Below are 18,766 nucleotides of genomic sequence, written 5' to 3'. Positions count from 1 at the left end.
CGAATGTATCATTGGATGCCTGCTGTCAGTCGTGACGTCATGACGAAGTTAGCTGAACGCTATGCACATTGGGAATGCGTACGTCACAGGTCAACAGAAATGGCGTTCAATATATCCGCCGCTCGTCGCTTCGAATTTTTGTAACAGGTTATATTAGTTTAATACATAGTATTGTGATACATAGTAAGATCCAGGATAGCGCAGAAAGGTTCAGGTTGAGAATAAACTCAGTTTGGGAGTTCTAGTCTCTGAAAACGCACCAGCAAACTGCCCTGAGTGATTTACTCAGGGGTTCCTCCACACAAAAGGATATGCTCGCGTTGTAACCCTATCCTGTGTTTGGGTTACATTATTGTATCTAAGTTGCCGCAGGCCTGCCTGTACAGCCTGCAGCAACTGTACGCGGGCTATAGTACTAGAGCTAACTGAAGTAAAGATTCTATGAACTTGTCAAATGAAATGTTGGGTGATGCCTGAGAGCTTCATTTTCATTCGTGTTAATGTCAAATTGGGAATATAAAAAACAATGTATATTGTTATCCATACATACTTCATAGTCTGCAAGTATGAAGTACTTTTCGTATCTCATCTGATGGTTTCTTTGAGAAAAAGTAATACTAATAGTAATATTAATAGGACATTGTGATTGTGTGATATAGTTTGCATTTGTACTGCTACTAGTACTAATTGTTTTTGAACTATAAGTATAAGGTTTGTTTTTCCATAATTTAGGCAAAATCATACGGGAAGATTACATGAATATAAGTAAACGTGGAAGCTGGAAACAAGTAAATGTGTAATTGACAATAAGCATAACTGCTTGTTAGGTTGGGATGCTGTGAATGACTAACATATGAATTCCTATAAATTCTGATGTAATTACAAAAAAGTAACAATATTACATTCTAGTTGCTTTCACGGATCAAACCAGCCAAAGCCTCTTCTTCTCAAGAAAAGGAAAGCAAGAAAGAGAAGAAACTTCCGCAGTTTGAAGACTTTATCAAACAAAGAGACTATACTGGTGCAATAACAATTCTAGAGGTGAGATGATAGCATGAATTATATCCCATTACAAAATGCTACTTACTAGTTGATGTTTGCCAAACAATTAGGACAAAGCATTAAAACAATTTCAAATGAATTGGGTCCATAATTCGTCAGCAATGTAAAACTGTTACAAAAATAACATAACCCAGGACTACTTTGCATCTGGATTACAGATACCTCTGTGTTTCAGTTCAACAGGCATTCTGGCAAGAGTACAGATCTTGATGACATGTGGCTGGCATACTGTGCCTTCCACCTGGGCGACTACAAACGTGCTCTCGAGGTAGGCTACTTCCATCAGGCCTGTCAGGGTGAGACCTGTGGCATGCATATATATATATGTACACAGAAGTGTGTGCATTGTGAGACTGTGAGTGCACATGTGTTTATATGAGTTAGTGTATATGTCTGTATGTGTTGATATGCAATTGTCTTAATCTGTATTTATCAGTATACATGTGCTTACATTTGTAGGTGGAAATGTGTTGTTTGTATGTATCTGCATGCTATGGCCATTAATACATGTGTGCATTTACATGTTTTAACGTGTACAAAGGTGCACTATAGTATATATGTGTATATTATCATTGATATTATATATATATATACATATATATTGTGCACCTGGTTAAAGTCACCCATAACCCTGAACCATATTTAAAGTGGATTGTTTTTTAATCTCTTTATTAGACTGCATTCAAACAACTTAAAAATAACATGCTCAGCTGACATGTACATGTTGGTAGTGGTGTATGTATTATATAGGCAGGTATATTGTTTCTTTCCTGTGCACTGTATGTATATCACAGGAGTATGAGAGAATGCTGAAAAAGAATCCTACTGATCCCAACCTGTGTCTCAGCGCTTCCTGCTGCTACTTCTTCTTGGGAATGTACAAGGAGTCTGATGAAGCAGCAGGGAAAGGTAAGGCTTCCTTTTGTCCTTACAGTATATACAATCTTGTCAAAAATTTGTTAATTTCCTTACCTATACTCAAACCTGTGTCAGCAGATATCACTAGAAAATGAACATCTGCCTGTAAAAGAGACTTAGTATTCCTGACTTGTTTTTAAAATAACTCTGGAATTTGCTCGAGTGACCACTATATAGGTACATGTTTGACTATGATCGTGGTAGCTGTGCCGATGTATTAAGACATATTTGAAGCACTTGATATCACTTTTCTACAACTACCATTGCAGCGCCCGCCTCGCCTCTGAAGACGATCATCATGTTCCATCTGTCGCACAAGTTCAATGACGAGAAACGATTGATGACATTCCACTCGCAGCTGCAGGACCACATGGAGGATCAGCTGTCTCTTGCCTCGATCCACTACCTGAGAAGTCACTACCAGGAGGCCATCGACATATACAAGCGCATTCTCCTGGACAACAGGTGTGGTGTATGAGGTGTGGGGGGGGGGGTTACCTGGATGCAGGCAGTATCGTTCGTTGTTCACCGAAGATGTTGATGCATTCGCTTGTGATTAGCTGTTGCGTGTGTACAGTCATACTGTATATGAGTCTCGCGCGAGAACTGCAAAAGTCAATGCAAAAGTGCCCTTTTTAGACAGGTTTCTGTGCTATGGAGGTAGTTTCATGGTATAACTGCCACTCTATTGGAAATGTGAAAAGTGTTATTTATAGACGGGTGTTCGTTCTATAGAGATGCCCACTAACACGGATTTTCACCGTACCATTGCAATGTTTGTTTTGCGCACCTAGGTTTCGAAGAATAACGATGATAGTTAACGTCCACTCCGCTGGACTTCGTTTCCAAGCATTGTTCTCTAGAATTTCCTATCCCAACAATGATTGGCCAGACACTATGCACTGTAATAAATAGATAAAACACTGACTAAATACATACCAGCACCTGTTAACATTTGGCTGCTTAAAAAGCTCCTGCTGCTGGTATGCGGCTGCCACGCACGGGGCACGTACTATGAACATATATAATTAGATAACCTGACTCTCGAGATTAGATAATTGTTAACAGGCAGTCTGTTAGCAGTCCGTGGTTAGTCCGTGGCAGTCCATATATTTCGCAATGGACTGTAATCGGCTGCTAATTTGGTCCATGATAGTCTGTGGCTCTCCGTGCGTTTTTTTTCAATCTTTTACGTGTTTAGTCTGTGTTTTATCATTTTATTCCCGTTAATAGTGAGAACTGCCTCTTAATCATGCCAGGCAGATAGGTCAATTGATTGTCGTTTGTGCACGACATACTCTCGCGCATGATAATATTCACATGTGAAGTAAATCTCGTTGTGTTGGCGCGTGCTGCTGTAGGGAGTACCTGGCGTTGAACGTCTACGTGGCGATGTGCTACTACAAGCTCGACTACTACGACGTCTCGCAGGAGGTTCTCACCGTTTACCTGCAGTCGCACCCTGACAGCGTGATCGCTGTCAACCTGAAGGCTTGCAACCACTTCAAACTCTACAACGGCAAGGCGGCAGAGGTAACGCCTGCCGCCTCGCTGTCTTTACCCATACACTAAGCGCAGGTTCACGACAACTTTACAAAAACACTTGGGCTAGATGCATTTCAAAATTTGGAATTTTTTGGATTTAAGAAGTGTAGCGTAATGTGTGTATCGTATATTACTGTAACACCCTATAGCGGGCTCTGTGGCGGCACCCAGGAAGCAAACGCAGTAATATTTCTGCATTGAAATTTACGAATGTTACCGTGAGATGACGATCATGATGGTGATGTAAAAGTGATAATGGGAGCATCCGTCGATTACACTTTAGCTATAGACAATGGCTGAGGCCAAACAAAAAAATAGGTGTGTTTCCGGTCGACCGACCGTTCCTAGATTATTAGGGCCGACCCTAAACTTTTTTGTCAAAAAAAGGAAGAAAAAAAGAAGGTTTTATAATTTGAAATCTGACAGACAAAACTTGAGATTTTTTACTACAAACACGTTCTGGCCTTGCTTACTAACTTATCCCTACCTATACACCACTTTATAGCAAAAAAAAAAAAACTTGTTATCGATGCAATAGGAAACACACCAATTTTTTTTTTGGCCTAACCCCTACGGCTGGTGCATCTTCTCTGATTTGATGATCCTCTTATATGCACTTTGAACACATGTACATTGTAGGCAGAGTTGAAATCACTGCAGGACGTCTCCTCCTCGTCATCCTTCTCGTTCGGGCGCGATCTCATCAGGCATAATCTAGTAAGTGTGATCGCCACCAGAAATACTCGTGTGGTCAAGCCCAAAAAACACCGTGGTGATTAACTATCACAAGCCTCGAGTGTCTAGAAGTATATTTGAAAAGCTGTGAATGCACACTGACATACTGTGCAATCTATAACGTTGGCTGTATGATAATTACCAGCATCAACGTAGCTGCGGCACAGTAACTATCAATGCAGGTCTGCACGTAATCGTTTTAGAACAAGCATTTGCTAGTGATTTTTACGATGATTTTAAACTCGAGTAACCCCCAACAGGAGATAGAAATCTCACTTACTGGTATGTAGATCAGTGGATTTGTGGAGCGTTGAGAATCGCCCTACAGTTGCCGTCAACGTGCAGATTTGCATTCTTTCAGGTCGTGTTTCGTGGAGGTGAGGGCTCCTTGCAGGTGCTGCCACCTCTGATCGACATTATCCCAGAAGCTCGTCTCAATCTCGTCATATACTATCTTAAGCAAGGTATGTGACACTGATACTCTTAAATCAAACACAAACCTTGTGCACTGATGCCTACATATAGAGGAAAGTGGGCACTGGGGGTGTGCGGCTGGGGTGGCATGCAATTATAATGCTGTTTACTACTGGTTAGACAGCATCTGTTTGGCACAGTTTGTCCAAAGCTCTGTTTAAACTTGCAGAATCTTGTAGTAAAAGCAACGGTTTCTTTCTCACGAGGTTGCTACTTGGTAGATCTATGCACCCAGGTCTGTGCATCTTTCACATATTACTATCTGATGCTTGTTCATTGACAGTGATAAGCTGCTTTCCCCCACCGAACCGCCTACAGTGTGGTTCACGTGTTGTTCCATGTTCAGTTGATTACAGATGCAACCTAACCTGGGCGCTAATTATGAATAGCATAATCAAGGTTGCCTTATTTCTATCCTTCTCACAAATTTGATATTAATTTAATTAAAGTTATCAATTGTTTAAGTCTTTGTTCTTTGGCACGTGTACAGATGATGTACAAGAGGCCTACAACCTGATTAAGGAGCTTGAACCGGCAACACCCCAGGAGTACATTCTGAAAGGAGTCGTGAACGCTTCGCTCGGGCAGGAACAGGGATCGGTACGTAATTTCGGAGATGCATGGCGTGCGTGCCCTTGCGCGGACAAACAAGGTCGTATTAATTAGTAGACCTCTGCCGAAACACGACTGGGTAGAAATTTCGGGGCGTGAAATGTATTCGATGCTACCGAGTGTACGTCCTACTGGAGTATTACTTGCTTTCATTTCATACCATGTTCATTCCAGTCCTAGGCTTTGATGGAGGTACGCACTGTTGCCAGATAGTATCTGGTGAATGTAGCCACTAGTTGCATGTAAACCACTCATCTTTATAGTGCTATTGGATAGTTGTTGCGATTGCTAGTAATTTGGTATTTGGGGTTGATTTGACCTTAACGTTCTTAGTCGACCCTGATTATATATCAATATTTGCCATTGTACGTACTGGGGATTGGCTGTTACTGCATGCTCACATAAATAAGTTGAGTGTGTGAGCTCTCTACATTCTCCTGTATATACATATTTGCCTTTGCTCTATAATTGTACTTGCCAAGATTATTGATCGGTTGCTGGCCAGTTGTCGATGATTTGCTTTTATTAGTTTGCCGGCTTGTCTCGGCATTTTGTATTCTATATATATGTTTTCTCCTTGTTTTGCCTGTTGTCGCAGGATAACACAGCGGAAGGGGTAACCAGTATTTAGCCAAACGCCTAGCTTATAATCAGCTCTGCATGTTTTTAAATTGCTCAGATATGGTATCTGGTGGCATAGTGTCTTCTTTTTTATGCTGTTGAAGAGATGACCCCATACCTTTAGCTGCATTGCCGTGTTACTTTTAGCAACCATCCTCGGATAATGCGTGTCAGTAGATGTGGCTTTACTGTGTGGCCACTTGGCTTGGCTGGTAATAGATTTATATTTACATCCCTCCTCTTAGATTGTGCTGTGAACTTTATCATCTCTCTTGCTATTTACCAGTTATTCTTGATCTTTCCGATCACGTGTGTGCGTGCGCGTGTGTGCGTGCGTGTAGGCGTGGTAGTTATGTTTTTTTCTTGCATTAGTATGTCTTTAGAAGGAGTATAACTAACTCCTAATATAAGCTCATGAAGTGAAATTTGGACATGGTTTTATTTCTCTTCATGCATTAAATATATACTCTGCTGCAATATGAATAAGCATAGAAAAGACATGTTCACGTACTGGGTCAAAGTTAGCACTACGCACTTGTATTCTACGCATTTGTAAGTCTTTCCATTAACTTATGTATACTTTGGTCTATCCCAGCTTCCTATTGTGTCCTTTTAATTAATGTTACATGTAAATAAGAGAGGGCAGCAGTAGTCATGGCACACGTGTCCATGTATGTTTCCTGAGCATCTGAATCGAGCTTACCCAATTAGCTACAGTACTGCTAAGGTTGCGTTACCGAACAGCAACGGTGCCAGTGTAGATGGCCTTACTGTGTGTGCTTAGTCTTCATTCTCGCTATTATTCACTTGACTTAACTCTTTGCAGAGAGAGCATCTGAAGATCGCTCAACAGTATTTCCAGCTAGTTGGCGGCTCAGCAAGCGAATCAGGTGGGCTTTTCACAACAGCAGCAGCAGCAACAACAACAACAACAACAACAACAACAACAACAACAACAACAACAACAACAACAACAACAACAACAACAACAACAACAACATCAACAACAACAACACTGAAATCCACGACAGTGGCACATGCAATTGCACTCTTTAAAAATCTCTATACAAGTGCACATTGTTTGCAAATATTTGCATATATGTAATGTGTACGTGTCTCAATTTACCCATTATCTTGGTATGATTGACAGGCAGCCAATATTATAGCCAATCATTTGCAGTGATAGAACGTTTTAAAACATAATTCTTGGCAACAAAGTTGCGACAAAGTTGACATTTTTGGCGTGCACGTGTGAAAAACGTGTACAAACTTGTCAAGAAATCGCCCGATCTAGTAATAATATCCAGGGGTGGGTGGTTATCTTACCTGGACGGATTATTCAATTTGGTCTGCACTGCAGATACGATACCGGGACGACAGTGCATGGCTTCGTGCTTCTTCTTGCTGAAACAATTCGAGGATGTGCTCATCTATCTCAACTCCATCAAGAGCTACTTCTACAACGACGACATGTTCAACTTCAACTATGCGCAAGCCAAGGCCTCCGTCGGAAACTACAAGGAGGCAGAAGAGGTGTGTGCCAATTTGTGAGGTGGCCATACTCTACGAGAGCCATGTCTATTTATACGTCAATCTCTTACACAATTTTGTTCCCTCTGCTTCTTATCTCTATCTCTTTTTTTCACTCTCTCTCTCTCTCTCTCTCTCTCTCTCTCTTTCTCTGTTTTTGTCTCTGTCTTTCTCTCTCTCTCTCTCTCTCTTTCTCGTTTCATGGTATTTTAACAAGCATTTTTTACACGGACTGTTGTACTGACAAACATGAATATGTGATAGGTGTGTGAGTAGTGCCTATGTTTGTGGTATATACTGTATGTGATTATATGTGAATACCTTCACTTAAGGTCATGTTCTTATTGTTGTCATTTACCACAGGTGTTTATGCTTAACCAGAGTGATAAGGTGAAGAATGACTATGTCTACATCAGCTGGCTCGCCCGCACATGTAAGCTGAGTACAGTTAAAACTCCTTAGTCGAGCATTGTGTGGTCTAGTAACTCCCGTTGTCCAACACGTTTTTCCCCGTTTATTAAGCTTTGTTTTCTAGGTACGTGAAACAGTAAAAACCTTTTCCGACAGCATTAATGATGTGTTATTTCCCATTTTAAGCTCCTTCTACCTTTTGTGACAATGCAATGTGCAGCGCATACCTTGAATGGCCATTCCTTATAGGCGGAATTACAATTTTGATAAATTAATTAACGATTTTGGAGATTAGAGTTAGATTTGATTGAAAACATCCTTGATTTGGTTTTATCACTGTTCGTTAAGTCGCAGTCCAAGCATAGTCCTAATATCAGGATATTCCAAATGAACCTCTACATGCTTACCCACACTCGCTAAAATATTTTTAAAGTTTATGAAAGTCCATAACTGTGCTACTTGGCATAGAACTGCAGGTTTGTTCTGTAAAAATTTGCATAACCTTGAAACCGTAGGCGAAACCTTGAGATTTGTGGGTTCGCTCTAGTGATCGTGTGCTCCGCAGATATCATGAATCGTAAGGCGCGGCTTGCGTGGGAGCTCTACCTGAAGATGGAGACGTCGAGTGAGTCGTTCAGTCTGCTGCAGCTCATCGCTAACGACTGCTACAAGGTGAGAGCCACGGAGACGGCGTGCACGCGTCAGCGTGTCACGTATGCGCAGTGTTAAGCTGTGTATGCTATGTATCATGGTTCGCACAGTCCTTGAAAAGTCCTTGAATTTGAGGGGAGTCCTTGAAAAGTACTTGAATTTGAGGAGAGTCCTTGAAAAGTACTAGAATTTTGTAAATGTTGATTTTGTGCTTGAAAAGTCATTGAATTTCATGAAAATGTCCTTGAATTTTTAGAAAGAATCCTTGCCTGTAATAAAAAGAAGTTTTGTACCATCAATAATGTGCAAACCTCAATAAAAATTGCGTTAAATGAGCTTAAAGAGCTATAGACACGATAGACAGTTAAATGATGATCACAAATTACAGTAAGTCAGTAAAATCAGTCAGTAAATCAAGGTATGTTGTAGAGGTGAGTGTTTAGAAAGGTTTATTAATGTGATCCAGGTAAGTTTTAGAGGTGACAGTGATTAAGAATGGGGTTATTATTAAATTAATTCAGGTATGTTTTGTTCTGTGTATAAATTCCGATAAAATGTTCGATAAAATGTCCTTGAATTTCCGATAAAATGTACTTGAATTCCCGATAAAATGTCCTTGAAAGGTCCTTGAACAAATTTTCAGTCCTGTATGAACCATGTGTATGCTCCCTTCCATCCCCCTCACGTACATACATACGCAGAGATGGGTGTATGTAAGACAGGTATACTTAACAACTGCACGTACTCCCGTTGAGTTATCCCCTACTCTCATCCCTGGCTCATCCGCCGAGTTATCCCCTACTCTTATCTCTGACTTTGCACGTGCTCTCACTCTTGACTTGTCGTTTACTCTTGCCCCTGACTTATCCCTTGCTCTCGCTTTTGACTTTTCATTTGGTTTTACCCTTGACTTATCCACTGCTCTCTCCTCTGACTTGTCATTTGCTCCCCTTGACTTATTGCCATCCCTCACACCTCGTGCCTCTTCTGTTATCACCTGTTCTTACCACCTCTCTCTCTCTTTCTCTCTGACTCTCTCTCTCTCTCTCTCTCTCTCTCTCTCTCTCTCTCTCTCTCTCTCTCTCTCTCTCTCTCTCTCTCTCTCTCTCTCTCTCTCTCTCTCTCTCTCTCTCTCTCTCTCTCTCTCTCTCTCTCTTCGCCTCTCTCTCTCTCTCTCTGCTCTCTCTCTCTCTCTCTCTCTCTCTCTCTCTCTCTCTCTCTCTCTCTTCTCTCTCTCTCTCTCTCTCTCTCTCTCTCTCTCTCTCTCTCTGCTCTCTCTCTCTCTCTCTCCTCTCTCGTATCTATCTTCTATCTATCTATCTTATCTCTCTCTCTCTCTCTCCCTTTCCTCCCTCCCTCCCTAACTCCCTCTCTAACTCCCTCCCTCCTCCTCCTCCCTTCCTCTTCCCCTCTATCCCTTTTCTCTCGCTCTCTCGTCTCTCCTCTCTCTCTCTCTCTCTCTCTCTCTCTCTTCTCTCTCTCTCTCTTCTCTCTCTCTCTCTTCTCTCTCTCTCTCTCTCTCGCTCTCTCTCTCTCCTCGGTGCTCTCTCTCTCTCTCCCTCTCGCTCTCCTCTCTCTGCTCTCTACTCTCTCTCCTCTCTCTCTCTCTCTCTTCTCTCTCTCTCTTCTCTCTCTCTCTCTGCTCTGACTCCCTTCTCTCTCTCTCTCTATCTCTCTCGCTGCTTTACTCTCTCCTCTCTCTCCCTCACACTACATTCTCTCTTTCTACCTACCTCCTTCCCTCCCTCCCTCCTTTCCTCTATCCCTCTCTCGCTCCCCCCTCTCTCCTGACTCTCTACCATTCTCTCTTGCCCTCCTCGCTCATTGCTGGCCTGCAATCGTTTCAACAGATGGGTCAGTTCTACTACGCAGCGAAGGCGTTCGACGTGCTGGAGCGACTTGATCCGAACCCGGAGTACTGGGAGGGCAAGCGTGGTGCCTGCGTTGGTCTCTTCCAGCTAATCATCGCCGGACACGAGCCAAAGTAACCGATACATTACCTGCCTACTACTATTTATTATTGTTGTCGTTGTTGTTGTCGTCGTTGTCATGGTTGTTGTTGTTATTATTGTTATTATTATCGTCATCGTCATCATTAGTAGTATTGTTAGTAATAGTGGTAATGGTGGTGATGGTGATGGCAGTGGCAGCAGTGGTGGCAGTGTTAGTGGCAGTGGCTGTGGCAGTGGCAGCGGTAGTGGTAGGTTGACCGTAGACTTGCTGGGTCGAGTGATGAAGGGTATATATACGCAGGCGTGCATCGGCTCGAACCTCTCTCACGTTTGTTTCGTTACACCGTAGGGAGACGCTGCGAGACATCATACAGATACTACGCAACACGGCCAACCCGCAGGTCGAGTTCATCATCAGAATCATGAAGAAATGGGCCAAGGAGAACCGAGTGGCAGTGTAACGTTTCTCGTCATTACATCCCAATGCTCGCAATCTACAGATAGTATCATACAGAAGTCAAAGTGAACCATGGGGAACCGAGTGGCAGTGTAATGTCTTATGCTCTCGCAGTTCCAAGCTACATGGCAGGTATGGTCATCGTGCGTCACACATCAGATTCGCAGCACAGGTTTTTCTCTGTGGGCTTGCCCTAGAGCGGCATGTGGTCGCACGTGTCGCGTAGTGTGCAGTAGATGTGTGAAAGTGGGGTTATACAGGTGCGAGCCTTTATGTAGTCCTGCCTTAATGTGAAGGTGATGGTTAACACCGTGTGGTGTGATGCTGTTATGCATGCACGACTTATGAATTCCGTCCACTTGATCCGGCCAGTGTAAAGACAATGTACAGTAATGTAGTGCGTGCACTTCTCTTGCTCTCTCTCCCTCTCCCTCTCTCTCTCTCTCTGTCTCGCTCTCTCACTCTCGCTCACTCCCCCTTTCTTTTTATTTCCCCCCTCCATTTCCCTTCACTGCCTCCCTCTCTCTCTCTCTCTCTCTCTCTCTCTTGCTCTCACCATTTCGCTCTCGCTCTCTCCCTCTTTCCGTCCGTCCCTCTCTCCTTTCCTCCCGCTTTCTCTTTGCCCCCTCTCTCTCTTTCTCTCTCTCTCTCTCCCTCTAGCTATGCATGTGCCTCCTCCCCTCCAACACGAGTTGAGTGTTGAGTTGATTTGTAAATATTGATTGATGCTTAAAATCTCGTGCGCCGTATTTTCCGCATTTTCGCGCGAGCCAGCGAGACCAAGCTGGCAAGGACGCATAGAGTGGTAGACACTGCGCGCGTAAATATTTGATGAATCATAAAGTGGTTAGGTTTGTTGACATGCGCTCGTCTCCATTGACAACCGTCACCGCTGTCTGCGTTGTGGGGGGGATCAAAGCAGAATCGAACATGAAAATTCTTTGCATTTCGATTTTTAGATCTTCAATATTTAGATTTTCTATATTTATTTTAAGCAGTTATTATTATTTATAATCATTCTCTGCGAATGAGGCTTAGTGTGCCTGCAGAGAGAGCATTTAGTAACAATGTTTGGCAGGTCCCCTGCGAGCCTTCAACCGCAGCCTCTGAATTCAGATCCACGTGGGCTACCTTCCCTTTCACCCCATTCCCAAATACCATGCGCTGTTGGTCGGTAGTAACAGCAGTAGCAGTGTTCAAACTCGCCGCATGCGTTGATTGAAGGGTTGGGTATAGAGCTTTTGTTATGTGAAAGCTTATTGCTTAGCACCGAACTGTTATGTATATTTGTGGTTTTTTTGTCGTTAGGCCCTCGCTTGCTGTGAGAGGGGTTATGAGATAGTTGTTTAGAAGTGATTCCAATAAATGGAATGTGTCATACCATCGAATCGCCCTCTACGGTGTTATTATGGCGTGCTACTAGCTGATGTGAGTGCTTTAAAAACCAAGCGTAAATGATGCTTTTGCGTGCGGCTCTGCGATTTCTAAAGAAATCCACGGCGGGCTCGGAACGTTTAGACAATTATCATACGCAGCACGAGTTCTGACATAGTAATATATTGGAAATATTTAATGTGAAAGGGGTTTTAAGCAAAAACCCTACATAGACAAATTGGTTATTATCTCAAGGCATCAACATCATTAAATCATCTTTTCTACATTATGCTCATAATTCCACAACGCGGCGGGAGTGGAGCTGTTTTGAAAATCGTACCCAATCTGAGCCGACCGCCTTAAACAGCGTCTTCACCCCTACTCAAAAAAATGTCTGCCGATAGATGGCGGCGCGCGCACGCATCCGGTGTTCCGGCGGGCGCGCTATGCGTACGTACTCGTCACGTACGTCGTTGACATCTTCGCCTCTTGGAACTCGCGACACCTGCACGTCATGATGCGGCCGAAGGCGGCGCGGAACTGTCGATTGAACATCGAATATATGAACGGGTTGACCATCGACGAGCAGTAGCCGAGCCACGTGAACGCCGAGATCATGTCAATGCTGATGTGGCGGCGGCACGGCGTGCAGACGGCCTCCATCACGTAGCTGACGAAGAACGGACACCAGAGCACCATGAAGACGGCGAAGATGATGCCGAGCGTCTGCGACGCCTTGCGCTCGTTGCGACTCTTCGAGTTGACGATGTGCATCAGCTTCGAGCTGTTGCGCACGTGTGCGCGACCGCCGCGCGTCTTCTCCTTGCGCTTCTCCTTCTTCGTCTTCCTGTCGCGCTTCGCGCCGCACGCGTTTGCCGCCGCGTGGTTGTTAGCGTGGGGCGGCTCGCCGCGCGGGTGCTGCCCTCCGGCGGCGGCGAGCAGCGGGTAGCGGGCGGCGTGCAGCGGCGGCGTCTGCTCGCGTTCGTCGTCGACGGTGCACACCGACCGCAGGTCGAACAGCTCGTCGGCGCCGGCAGCGACGGCGGCTGCGTTGTCGGCGCCGCGGCCGCCGCCGCGCTGCGGCGAGTCGGGCACGTAGAGAAACGACGTGCTCTGCTGCTCGACGGCCGTCATGCTGCGCGACGGAAGCAGCACGCGCGCGCGCACCGGTCGCCATAGCAACAGCCGCTGCACGGCGTAGTTGTCGCTGCTCGACTTCTTTAGCGGCGAGTGCGTCGGCGACGAGCCGACGTCCGACGACTCTACAGACGATGGCAGCGCTTCCTGGCGAGCGCTGAACATCGGCGTCAGCTCGAAGCGTCGGCCGCCGCGCAGCGGGCTGTCGGCGTCGGCGTCGTCGACGTCCGACGACGCGAGCGTGCTGCGCGCCAACGTCGCGCGACTGTCGTCGTCCGCCTCGGTCGCGTACGTCGCGATGCTCGCCTGCGAGCCGGCGCGACGCTTGTCGCAGCCGGTCGTCGTCGTGGCCGCCGCCGCCGCCGCCGCCGCCGCAGCAGCAGCAGCAGCAGCAGCGCGCTGCCGACTCACGTAACCCTTCGGCTTCACTCCGTTTCGGTGCTTGGCGGCGCGCGCGTTCAGCAGGTGCGTCGTCACGGCGTACGTCGCCACCATGATGACGAGCGGGATGTAGAAGCTGCCGATCGAGCTGGCGACGATGAACGTCTTGTCGCGCGGGAAGCAGACTCCGTCGTTCAGCAGCGCGCTGTCGTCCCTGCGCGACAGTATGAACAGCGGCGCTGCGATCACCACCGATATCACCCAGACGATGCAGATTTTCAGCGCCACCTGTCGAAAACGAAGAGAAGTTATGTAGATGTATCGTGGAATGTTAAACTGTGGCGTTATTAGTTAGGTTACCCGCGCCGACGCAGATCTTTAGCGCCACCTGTCGAAAATGAAGACAAGTTTATTTAGATGTATCGTGGAATGTTAAACTGTGGCGTTATTAGTTAGGTTACCCGCGCCGACGCAGATCTTCAGCGCCACCTGTCGAAAACGAAGAGAAGTTATGTAGATGTATCGTGGAATGTTAAACTGTGGCGTTATTAGTTAGGTTACCCGCGCCGACGCAGATCTTCAGCGCCACCTGTCAGAGGCGAAGAGAAGTTAGAGACGTATTATAAAGTAATCAATTTTTAAGATTGGTGAGTCACCCAGATGATGTAGATCTCACCAATGATTCGCGGCGCCACGCGTTTTGTTTCTAGCTAATTGAACAGAGCATATATTTCGTATCCAAAAAGATATACTTGCATGCAAACACACCTCACGCGACCTTATGTAAGGTCTTATGTGGCTGTTACTACTACTATATAATAGTATTATCAGGAGTGAATAAAAGCAGTGTGAATACGTACTATCATTAAAATAATAAAATTGTTTTAAAGAAACGTCAATACTTTTGTTTTTATTCATTCATCGTACTATACTATAGGTTGATTATGAAGTGGCGTATGTGTAGACTGGTTTCCTATCCTTAACATAGAATAACTAACTATCGGCCGCGTTGAATACGCAGTAAATAATGGACGGGTACTAGACTATGCGTATATCGTTCAGAGTTCTAGTTTTGCGCGAGTTTTATTTTATTCACGCGCCTGCAAATATTGCAGTATAGCTATTATCTACATGCATTATGCGCATTATCTGACATTTACGGGTTATATTATTACGCAATTGCCGATGCGATTCGTTCCTGAAATTATCTATACGGTCGGCTGAGGCGCGATCCTGTTTGGTGATTGTGTCTCTGTATGTCGCATTTCGCATTCGATACGTGTTGCCGGTTCGTTTCGCGACTAAGCTCGTTTTCGTTGAGATACGGCGTCGACGGAATGCGTTGCTCGTTTCTCCGACTATCGCGCGAGGATTCTGTCGCGACGCGTCGCTTGTCGGTAAATCTACTCGTCCACCTTATTCAGCAGAAGCTTTGTAGGCGAACGCGAGACGCTGCGTCGGTGATTAGTCGGCGAAAGTACGCGAGCCTGCCGGCGTTACAAGCAGAAATGTCGACAGCGATCGCACGTGAGCTGTGAGATGACGAGAACGTCGACATTTTGTCGAGCGCGTTTTGCGGTCTCTCTCTGTGTGACGCTATACTTCCTCGTCGTCTCTCTCCTCTTCTCTTTCCGTCACTTCTCTGTTCCCTCTCTTCCTCCCCCTTCTCTCATCCCCCTCTCTCCTCTCTCTCCCTTCTCTCTCCTCCCTCTCCCCTCTCTACCCCTCTCTCCCTCTCTCCCCCTATCTCCTCCTCTGTCCCCCTCTCTCCCTCTCTCTCTCTCTCTCTGCCTCTCCTCTCGCTCCTCCTCTCTCCCCGCTCGCTCTCTCTTCTGCGATCTGCATCGGATTCTATATCTGCAGCTCAATTTCACGGTCGTCGAGTCATCGCGGTTCGCAGCAAGATTGGCAGAAAATCATCGTCTGTCGGAGTGCTTACAGCGGCGGCGGCGGCGGCGGCGGCGGCGGCGGCAGCAGCTTCACGCGCTCGGCGGAGTGATTTGCAACTTTGATTGGCGTTGACGATCCGGGTAGTGGTGGTGGTGGGGGTGGGGGTGAGCTCGGATACGGATCCGGTGCTCCGAATCGGAATTTAACGCATAGCTGCGGCCGCGAGCGGCGGCGCGTGTTATGTGTGCGGAAAACGCGGCTATAGAGACTCCCGCGCCGGCACCTGCATGTGTATCTTAATTAACTCTCGCGGCGACGAAAACCTTGCTTGAATGCGCGCGGGGCGTCACGCAGTTGTGAAAGAAGAAGTCGCCGACTAAACAGACGAACCGCGTTTGAAAAGAGAGATGGAAACATATATCGAGCCGTATAGATGGGATGAAAGAAGAGCTCCGGCGGTATGGCGGAATAGTCTCTGAACTGGCTGAACAGAGAGACTAGACGCTTGTAGTCGGCAAAGGACAAAATACGAGTTAACAATTAACTCACAACGTCTGCAGGGCGACGTGCGCTAATTGCCAAATTAAATTCGATATTCGATTCACGATTACGACGCTTTGGCGTTCTGCGCGTCTGCGGATGCGACCTTTCCGTGTTACGTATCAGTGGCGATGCGTGAGGAGACTGATAATGGGCTTGGATTTCTCGTCATCATCGTTTTCCTTCTCGGCTCTCGGGAATATTTTTGCATCTATGTACTCTTGCGAGTATCGGATCTTGTGAGTATGAAAGCAGATATAAATGTGCAATAAGGCACATGTGCCCCTAGTTTGCATTCCCTCGTGTCTTGGCGCCAACAGGCGTGACGGAACCAGTCTGTCTGTTTGTGTGCGTGTGGGAGTGCGTGCGCGCGTGGGTTTTTATGTTTGCGTGTTTGTACGTGTGATTATCACGCACGCGTTTATTAATGCGAAAAATTGTTCCATAATTTCCATTTCCGTTTATTTTATTTTACAATTATCGCATATAAATTATCTTTCTGTTTTACGTTCGCACTTAAGCATTTCAATACAATTGATCATTGACAACATTAAACTGGCGACAAAAGCGAGAAATCGTATTTGTTGGCGGCGGTGTTTCAGTAAAAACAATGTTACAGTGCCAATGTCGGACATTATTATTGCGTAAGCTAGACGAGCACATATATGGGCGCATATTTCCTATCGTGTAACAAAACATCATAAACGAATATTCGTTTGCCACCGGTTTTCCCCACCTCTTACTAACAACCGGGTTTCAGAAACTATGATCAGATGTTTGCAATGACTTTATCTTTATGTCCATACATTCTTCAATATATATAAATATATATATATATATATATATATTGAGGTATATAGCCCAGTCGTGTATCAAGAAATGAGAGCCGTATGCAGCTAATCTGGTGGTTAACCGAGCTATGAGCTATCGATTGAGCTATCTATGAATATCGATTGAGCTATCGAGCTATCGAGCTGAATAAGCTGAACTGTACGCTCGTACCTGCGCTTTGGTTTTATTGCGTCCGTACTTCAGCGGGTACTTGAGCGAGAGGCATCGGTCGAACGACAGCGTGCACAAGTGCAGGATCGAGGCGGTGGAGAATAGCACGTCCATGCTCACCCACAGGTCGCAGATGATCGCTGGTAGCAGGAACACGCCTGTAAGAAGCAAGCGTATATACGATGCACGCACTTTCACAGACGCGGGCGCGGGGCCAGAGAAGCCCCGGGCTGGTTTTCTCAACGCATGCACGTACGCAGACATGTACGCATGAACAAACGCACGCACGCAAGAGCGCACACATGGACGAACGCACATACGCACGCACGCAGACACGTACGCAGACATGCACGCATGCCGACGCAGATCTTCAGCGCCACCTGTCAAAGGCGAAGAGAAGTTATAGACGTATTATAAAGTAATCAATTTTTAAGATTGGTGAGTCACCCAGATGATGTAGATCTCACCAATGATTCGCGGCGCCACGCGTTTGTATCTAGCTAATTTGAACAGAGCATATATTTCGTATCCAAAAAGATATACTTGCATGCAAACACACCTCACGCGACCTTATGTAAGGTCTTATGTGGCTGTTACCACTACTATATAATAGTATTATCAGGAGTGAATAAAATCAGTGTGAATACGTACTATCATTAAAATAATAAAATTGTTTTAAAGAAACGTCAATACTTTTGTTTTTATTCATTCATCGTACTATACTATAGGTTGATTATGAAGTGGCGTATGTGTAGACTGGTTTCCTATCCTTAACATAGAATAACTAACTATCGGCCGCGTTGAATACGCAGTAAATAATGGACGGGTACTAGACTATGCGTATATCGTTCAGAGTTCTAGTTTTGCGCGAGTTTTATTTTATTCACGCGCCTGCAAATATTGCAGTATAGCTATTATCTACATGCATTATGCGCATTATCTGACATCTACGGGTTATATTATTACGCAATTGCCGATGCGATTCGTTCCTGAAATTATCTATACGGTCGGCTGAGGCGCGATCCTGTTTGGTGATTGTGTCTCTGTATGTCGCATTTCGCATTCGATACGTGTTGCCGGTTCGTTTCGCGACTAAGCTCGTTTTCGTTGAGATACGGCGTCGACGGAATGCGTTGCTCGTTTTTCCGACTATCGCGCGAGGATTCTGTCGCGACGCGTCGCTTGTCGGTAAATCTACTCGTCCACCTTATTCAGCAGAAGCTTTGTAGGCGAACGCGAGACGCTGCGTCGGTGATTAGTCGGCGAAAGTACGCGAGCCTGCCGGCGTTACAAGCAGAAATGTCGACAGCGATCGCACGTGAGCTGTGAGATGACGAGAACGCCGAAATTTTGTCGAGCGCGTTTTGCGGTCTCTCTCTGTGTGACGCTATACTTCCTCGTCGTCTCTCTCCTCTTCTCTTTCCGTCACTTCTCTGTTCCCTCTCTTCCTCCCCCTTCTCTCATCCCCCTCTCT

At 45.6% G+C, this 18,766-nt stretch overlaps 2 protein-coding genes across 2 annotated transcripts in view; one reads left to right on the top strand and one right to left on the bottom strand.

The window, feature by feature from the left end:
• The window catches only part of LOC106814917 (intraflagellar transport protein 56-like), a 14,439-nt gene extending 2,881 nt beyond the window's left edge, over positions 1 to 11,558 (top strand). Inside the window, exons 2-15 of the mRNA XM_014819300.1 lie at positions 910 to 1,041; positions 1,238 to 1,330; positions 1,857 to 1,971; positions 2,250 to 2,445; positions 3,342 to 3,513; positions 4,165 to 4,242; positions 4,622 to 4,724; positions 5,225 to 5,334; positions 6,794 to 6,857; positions 7,328 to 7,500; positions 7,861 to 7,930; positions 8,474 to 8,580; positions 10,410 to 10,543; positions 10,861 to 11,558. Of these exons, the coding sequence (XP_014674786.1) occupies positions 910 to 1,041; positions 1,238 to 1,330; positions 1,857 to 1,971; positions 2,250 to 2,445; positions 3,342 to 3,513; positions 4,165 to 4,242; positions 4,622 to 4,724; positions 5,225 to 5,334; positions 6,794 to 6,857; positions 7,328 to 7,500; positions 7,861 to 7,930; positions 8,474 to 8,580; positions 10,410 to 10,543; positions 10,861 to 10,972 (1,659 nt within the window). The 3' untranslated portion in view covers positions 10,973 to 11,558. The remainder of the gene's footprint in view (positions 1 to 909; positions 1,042 to 1,237; positions 1,331 to 1,856; positions 1,972 to 2,249; positions 2,446 to 3,341; positions 3,514 to 4,164; positions 4,243 to 4,621; positions 4,725 to 5,224; positions 5,335 to 6,793; positions 6,858 to 7,327; positions 7,501 to 7,860; positions 7,931 to 8,473; positions 8,581 to 10,409; positions 10,544 to 10,860) is intronic.
• Positions 11,559 to 12,786: 1,228 nt separating this feature from the next.
• LOC106814906 (5-hydroxytryptamine receptor 2A-like) lies at positions 12,787 to 13,974 on the bottom strand. Its single transcript, XM_014819284.1, has 2 exons — positions 13,891 to 13,974; positions 12,787 to 13,785 (listed from the first exon to the last, which is right to left on the bottom strand). The coding sequence occupies exons 1-2, from the start codon at positions 13,972 to 13,974 to the stop codon at positions 12,787 to 12,789; spliced, it is 1,083 nt and encodes a 360-aa protein (XP_014674770.1).
• Positions 13,975 to 18,766: the final 4,792 nt, after the last annotated feature.

The sequence above is a fragment of the Priapulus caudatus genome, unplaced genomic scaffold (genome assembly GCF_000485595.1).
Source record: "Priapulus caudatus unplaced genomic scaffold, Priapulus_caudatus-5.0.1 Scaffold1004, whole genome shotgun sequence".
Lineage (NCBI taxonomy): Eukaryota > Metazoa > Priapulida > Priapulimorpha > Priapulimorphida > Priapulidae > Priapulus > Priapulus caudatus.
This window is presented reverse-complemented; position numbering and strand designations above follow the sequence as displayed.

What these genes read in the sequence shown, in the direction of transcription:
- LOC106814906 (XM_014819284.1), bottom strand. Translation starts at nt 13,974, where the DNA reads ATGGTGGCGACGTACGCCGTGACGACGCACCTGCTGAACGCGCGCGCC. An exon ending in GAGTGAAGCCGAAGGGTTAC is followed by an intron (nt 13,786 to 13,890) that starts GTGAGTCGGCAG and finishes GCCGGCTCGCAG; the next exon opens with GCGAGCATCGCGACGTACGC.